Here is a 7105-nt window from a genome sequence, read left to right on the forward strand (position 1 = left end):
TTTCTGCTGGAAGGCTAAAGAGGGTGATATGACAATGGGGCAGCTTGGGTGTGGGGGTGGGGGGATGGGAGGATTGCAGTTAGACCAAAGTGGGGATGCTAGTGAGGCAAGGAAAAATGTGGGGATAAAGAATTGATGCCCTAAATTTTAAGGGCAATGCAGTATTGATGGGGGACAGTGGGCCTAATTCTCTGGCTTCTGAGGTGTTTGGAGAGCAGGTGCCATTACACTTTTTTTCTCCAATATATCTAAGTATACTCCTAATGTTCCAAATGTTAGAGCATGTGCTGTACTGCGATCTGGTTCCCATTCCACAAATCAAAATATTCCACATTCTAGGTAAACATTATTTTGTTCTTTTGGGGGTGAGAGAGACAATTTGGATCCTCAAGCGCTTTTGGAGGGCAGGGGTATTGAATTGGTTAGCCCTTTAAGGAAGGTGATTAAAGTGTCTGTTTCTCCTAAGACCTATGAGAGGAAGAAAAGTGAGTTAAAAAAGAGTTGAGAAATTTAGAGTCTTCAATCATTTTTTTTTTCCCTCTTTTTTTTTTGTTGGTGGGGGTGGGGTGGGGTGTTGTGTGGAGGTAAGGGAAAAGAGGGCAGTGGCTGATGAGTTAGTATGCTAGAAGGTTAGGTGGTTTTGAGAAGGGACCTAGTTTGGGAAATGGTGTCTAAATACTCTTTTGACGTTTTCTTTTCCTTGCAGGAAACTATGCTAGAATGTGTTGGTGGAGGGAGTTATTGGGGATATTTGGCTGGGTAGGGGGAAATATTGGACTGCTTTTTCTTCATGGGGGCAGTGGGGGTAATTTTAATGGTGTGGGACACTAGATTGGTAACTAGGGTTGATTATTTTAGTTTTTCTTTTCTTTATCTCTTCCCCTTAAAGTTTGGGGGACAGTGGTGGTTTACTTCAACCTACAGTCCTAGACTATGTTTCAGTCTTAGAGGAGTTTGTTTTGTTTTTTTTTATTTTGTTATTTTGTTTTTGTTTTTTTTTTTTGAGGGGGGGGGGGGGGGGGGAGTTGAAGAAGGGGGCTTCGATGTTGTTAGGTTTCTGGGAAATAAAAAGAGGTATTTTATTTGATTTTGATAGTTTCATAAGGGAATGTGGCTTGCCAGATATTCCTTTGCAGAACGCTTTTTTCACTTGGTCAGTAAGTAGTGGGAGGATGACTTTCCCCATCTTATTCTGGGTGTTATTCCTTGATCACTTGCCTATTGTTTTCTGGTTTGGTTAGAGTCTAAAGGTTAAATGGGGCTCTATTCCTTTTTGGTTAAAGTATAGGCGGATGAATCATCATGCTTTTTCCCTTCAGCTAAGGAGACTTGGGTTGGTTGTTCTGTAATAGCTAAGAGGGATTTAGGTTTATGAAGAAGCTTAAGGGTAAACAAGGTGCTAAAGAAGTGGAATTTTGAGTAGAGTGAGAAAAATGAGTATTTTGAGTGAGTTGAGTGTTTTGGATAGCAAATAGGAAGATGAGGGGCTTTTAGTGGAGGGAACTAAGTGAGGTTGTTTGCAAAATGAGTTGTGTAATTATGAAGTAGGCTAGTTGTTGGGAGGTAGAATACTATGTTTAAGTGGGCAGGGAGGGTGATTGTAATTCTAGGTTTTTTTATATGGTGGCTAATGGGCAAGTGAGATAATCATGTTAGAGAAATGGAGTTGAGAAATGGGGAGGTAGTGATTGATGTTTATTGATTGCGGAAGGGTAGCTTATTTTTTGAAAAATGTCCATATTGAGGAAGACTAAGATAGGTTGATGATTGAGGGGTTGGATCGGAGTCCTGTTTCTTGGTCATTTACCTTGCTGGAGAGACCTTTTGATGTGTTTGGAATCAGGATGGTGGTGTTTAGTTTAGAGGGGGTAGTGAGAGAGATTAAGGTGGGGGGTGGTATGTTTGTCTAACGAAGGGGGGAGGGATGGGTCTTGGTAATTTGGTGTTTAAAAAATAACTTTATTGGGCTAATGGTTGTGGCAGTTTTCCTTGGACGTTTAGTCCCTGTGACAGAAAGTTATAAACAGTAAGTTTGGCTTTCAAGAGAACGGATGTGATGCTAATTTGGGTCTTAGATGCTCATCTAAGAAGTTCTTGGAAGTTTATTTCGCAGATTTACCCTCCCTTTATTCCTCGCATGAAGTTTAAATTGGGAAGTGGTAGACCCCAAGCTAAACAGTTTGAAGAAGGTAAAGCAAAAACAGTATATTAACAATGATAAATTTAGTTGCACAAAGGTAATGGAAACAAGATGAAAGAGTAAGAGTGGACGCCAGAATTGGTATTGCATTTTCCTAAGAAACCAAGACATCACTTTGACCCATCGTTACTCGAGATCATGCATCCCTTGGTGTCACAAGCCAAGCTTGTTTAGGGCATTATGCTTACCTGTGACTGCTTGTCTTGTACACATGGGATGAGTTATCATCATGTGAATGTGACCACCATTATTTTTATGCCTCCTCGGTAAGTTTGATGTTTCCTAGTATCAGAGCTAGAATAGCATATAAAACTCTTTAAAGGAGGGTCAGTGTTCATCGGATATAAATTTCACTAGCATTTGTAAACATGTTTAGCCTCCTTTCCTCCCTCACTAAAGACACGCTGCCTATGGAGGCGGTGCTGATGAATTACGTTGTTTCAATTTTTAACGCTTGCTTTTCGTTTGCTTACATTATTGCTTAGTGCTTCCAATGACTTTGCATGTTAGAATGTGTTCTTGTGGTTAACCACGGTATACTTATAGTTGACTAGTTAACCAAGAGTGCTTTAGCTAGTGCCACATATCCCTTCATAAGGTGTGAAGTTTTCGGCCTGTGATACTTGGCTATGAAAACATTTTACTTGTGCTGACTATTACTGCTCATGATAGTTAGAGGGAAAGGCTTCTCGGTAATTGTTGTCTGAATCGAACGGACTCCAAATCTGACTTGCTGGTTGAAATGCCTCCCCATATTCTTTTTGAGAGGATGTTTAGGTTGGGGTTCTTTGTTGTTTGCTCCTTTGTTCAATTGTTTCGTCTTTCATTTTATCATAATGATGTCATTTGGTCCTTTCCAATTCCAAATGATGACTCGTTTTCTTAGGAGTTTCATTTTAGAAGGGATGTGAATGATAGGTAGTTGGAGGAGCTTTATAACTTGTTTTTCAATTTTCCAAAAAAGTTATACATGATTGTATGTGAAATCATGGATTTTGGGATTTGAATTTGGATTTTTGTAGATTTGGAAGAAACTAATTCATAAACCACACAATCAAAGTCCAAGATCCGAATTCCATGCTCCCATATGTAAAGTAAGAGTTATAAATTAAGAAAATAATAAAAAATGTTTTCCGACTTTTCTATATAAATTTAGAAAATTGGAAAACTAGGTGACATTTTTGTAGTTATTTCAAAAATTGAAAATGAAAACTAGAACTATGTCCACGAGCAAATGGTGTCAAAAACTTTTATTATTGTTCATGTATTTCATACAAATGTTGTAAAATTAAATAAATTGCTATCTCTTTTGTAATTTTTGTAAAAATTAAAATGGAAAATTAAAATTGTTTTCCACAACTAAACAGGGCCCATCTTTTTTGTTTCTGTACTATTTATTTGCATAGGGTTTGTGAACTAGACTACTTGGAGTTCTTGGCAAGGATTTGGGCTGTTCAAAGATGTGGAGGAACTCTTGAGTATTTCTTCTGTTGATTTTGGGAAGGGTAAGGATGTTGGGAACTTGGGAGGTTGTGGAGCTGTGCTTTTTTCTCTGTTTTATGAGGTATTTGGTTGGAATAGAATGTTTGAATATTTTCTGGATAGAGATTGTATTTAGATTTAGTCTGGGACATGGTGCAGTATTTGCTGTCTCTTTGGGCTTACTCCCAATTTATTTCAAGGGCTGCTTTGAGGATGTCAACAGCAATTGGATAGCATTATTGTGCTGATTGTGATTATTCTTTTCTTCTCTGTTTATGTTCTAGGACTCCTTGTCCTTTTATTGTAACCTTTCTCCCTGCTGTTTTTAACAAAATTTCTTTTGTAGTTAGAAAGAGTCTTATCTGTTTGGTTTAGTGATCTAGTTTCTAAATGTACACAAGTTTTTAGATTTTTTTTTTTAATTTGAGGGAAGAGGGCATGGGGGCCCTCCTTCGTGCCCATGAAATGAATCATTTGTTTATTAGTGAAAGAAAAAGTGGAAAGGAGGTTGGTCTTTACGAGTCGAAAGGAGTTCTTTTTCAAAATTTGATTTTGACATTAAGAAATTTTGCATTTCCTGGGTGAATTTCAACAAATTTGGATTAAACTTTAATCAACTGGACATTTACAATTTCAGGCAGGATCACACTTTGCCAGATATATGGTTCATACCCCAGTACTGTAGCATTTGATCAGGTTATTGTTGTCCATGTTCGCATATATTCTTGTTTGTTCTTTCTTTTTTAGGTGCCTGCTTCTAGAATAGGAAAACTGGATTGCGTGATGCAGTCTTTTAGAACTTTTAACAAAGTTCGAGGTTTTTAGAAGGCACCAAGCTATTTGCCAAGATATAGCTGTAGAGCAAAGAAATTAATATTGTCAATAAATTGTAAATTTAATTATATAGTTTAAAAGAAATATGGTCATTCCAAGAGCTATGGAAAAATTGATGGTGTCAAATGCCATGGCACAAAATAAAATATAGAGATTTGATCTTCATATACTCTTGCAAGTGATGTTTGTTTTTTCTGCCATGTCTGGTATGACTATACTTCATATGTTAACACTCTAGTGTTTAAATACTGAAAATTGTCTTAATGATTTTGTTGTCCTGGTTGTCAGCTGTGGGACATTAATATGGATTCTGGCCCGGTTGCAACTTTCCAGGTTCATGAGTACTTAAGACCTAAGGTGAAGGTTCTTTCAATAGTGATTTTCATTTTGTTTGAATAATTATTAAGTTGAGGTATTACTGTTCATTGTTATTTGATCCAAATTATATTTATTATTTTATCTTGATCAGCTGTGTGATTTATATGAAAATGATTCGATCTTTGATAAGTTCGAGTGTTGTCTGAGTGGAGATGGGCTGCGAGTGGGGACTGGTTCCTACAGGTATGCTTTTTATACATAACCTTAAGTTATTGTTACAATGGAATCCTTGCCCATAATGCTAGCACAAGAGCATTTGATGATGCCATACTGTCTGTTATCTCAGCAATCTCTTTCGTGTGTTTGGTTGTTCTGAGGGAAGTACAGAAGCAACAACTTTGGAAGCCAGCAAAAATCCCATGAGGTATGTTACTGTTATAATAAGTTGCTAGCATTAGTGTTTATGCTTTGAGGTATGTTTCTAGTGGATATGTTTTGATGCTGACGTGGTTATAAAAATGATCCTAGTACTTTAAACCACGTCCTATAACTCGCACTCGCAATTTCTTTTAAATCAACTAATGCTATGCTAGACAATGGAAATTTTGTTGCTTTGTTGTGTGTATGTGATGATATCTGTCTGATGCACTTCTAGGAGACAAATCCCGACCCCGTCAAGGCCATCAAGATCCTTGAGTTCACTTTCCCGTGTTGTCAGGCGAGGTATGTTTTTCTTTAGAAATAGTGGGCTCTACTTTAAAGCCTATAACAATGGACTTGGATTTTGGCTGAATAATCATCTGTATCACCAATTACAGTTTGAAGCAATTTGGCTTTGGTATTGTTATTGAACAATGTTGGTGCGCCATAATCTCAACAGATGGCAGATATGGCTAATAGACTAATTAGCACAACCAGTTTGACATTTTTCCAAGGACTTAAAATTAAAAATTCTAGATTTGAATCTCTGGTTGAATTGATTCTCAACTTCAATGATATTGTCTTGAGGGGGTTTATGATTTATTTACTCCAAATTTGAAGCAGTCATTTCATCGGTGTTTGCAGCATTTTTTCTTATGCCTATTGATTGCACAATCATGTTTTTTCTTTTTTCTTTTTCTTTTAATAATTCCAATTCTTATTTTCATCACCATAGGGGCAGATAATTCTGGAGTTGATACAAATGGAAATGCTTTCGATTTCTCAACAAAGTTGCTTCATCTAGCATGGCATCCAGCTGAAAATGCACTTGCCTGTGCTGCATCAAACAGCCTGTACATGTATTATGCATGAAGATGGTCAATGATTTTATTATAGCCTGGCAAGGATCTTGTGGTTGATTTTGGCTATAAGGCTGCCTTGCCTTGACAACCATGACGTAAAGAGCTGCATCAGTTATCTGAACATTGGGCAATTCATTAGGGCTGTAGCATTTCCTAAAAAATCAGGGTGTTGCAGATTTCTCAAGCTCGTAATTTGCCTTTTTGCTTGCAGACGGGCAGCGCATTTCTGATTATGTTCTTTCGTAAGAAAAGATGCAGTTCGGTCCTAATTGTGTTTTGTTTAGGTGGGAGATATTGTGATTGTAGCTCTCCTACAAACCCAAACAAAGACTGCACACTTCACCAGTGCTGCTAGCTTTAAAGTCAATTGGGTCTTTAATCAAAAATCCAGTGTGGAAGGAGCTGTTCATCAAATCTCATTGTTGCCTCGGCGTTGATATTGTATTATTGACCCCAACATTTTGAGGGCTTGTAAAATTTCATCTTTATTATTGCCATCTTTCTTTCCCAGTCTTCCTTTCACAGCATTTGTGAGGTTGATATGATCTCCTTGGGAATTGAAATACAAGGCTCAACTCTTTTTTCTGTTCACTTAGATGTCTAGTATTAAACTGGTTATAGAAATTATATATGAAATATATATATATATATATATATATATATATATATATATATTAATTAATATGCTGTGTTGGATCTGGTTTATATAATCTGCGATTCAAAGTGTACCTCTTGTCCATATTTAGTTTTTGTAAAGAGCATGTAGGAAAAATTCAGCTGCTACAAACTTAAAGTGAGAGACGCCTACAAGAAGATTATGATGGGGCAACATTTGAGATTGATATGAACGTCTTATTTGGGCATGTCTATTCATTCAGAGTTCCATGGGGGAGCTGCCTTTTGTTTTCATACGTTATATTTCATCAATTATGGTATTGAAGCAACCCCCAGCACGCCCTTGATCACGATTTACCATTTTTTTTTCCTA

The 7105-nt window shown here is 37.1% G+C and overlaps 1 protein-coding gene across 4 annotated transcripts in view; it reads left to right on the forward strand.

Moving 5' to 3' along the window:
• The window catches only part of LOC131152023 (serine/threonine protein phosphatase 2A 55 kDa regulatory subunit B beta isoform-like), a 45371-nt gene extending 38663 nt beyond the window's left edge, over positions 1-6708 (forward strand). For all 4 annotated transcript variants that reach the window (XM_058103593.1, XM_058103595.1, XM_058103596.1 and 1 more), the window contains exons 10-14: positions 4805-4873; positions 4986-5077; positions 5181-5258; positions 5490-5557; positions 5991-6708. In XM_058103593.1, the coding sequence (XP_057959576.1) occupies positions 4805-4873; positions 4986-5077; positions 5181-5258; positions 5490-5557; positions 5991-6127 (444 nt within the window). In that variant the 3' untranslated portion in view covers positions 6128-6708. The remainder of the gene's footprint in view (positions 1-4804; positions 4874-4985; positions 5078-5180; positions 5259-5489; positions 5558-5990) is intronic.
• The last annotated feature ends 397 nt before the right edge of the window (positions 6709-7105 follow it).

Source organism: Malania oleifera, chromosome 3, assembly GCF_029873635.1.
Source record: "Malania oleifera isolate guangnan ecotype guangnan chromosome 3, ASM2987363v1, whole genome shotgun sequence".
Taxonomy (NCBI): domain Eukaryota; kingdom Viridiplantae; phylum Streptophyta; class Magnoliopsida; order Santalales; family Ximeniaceae; genus Malania; species Malania oleifera.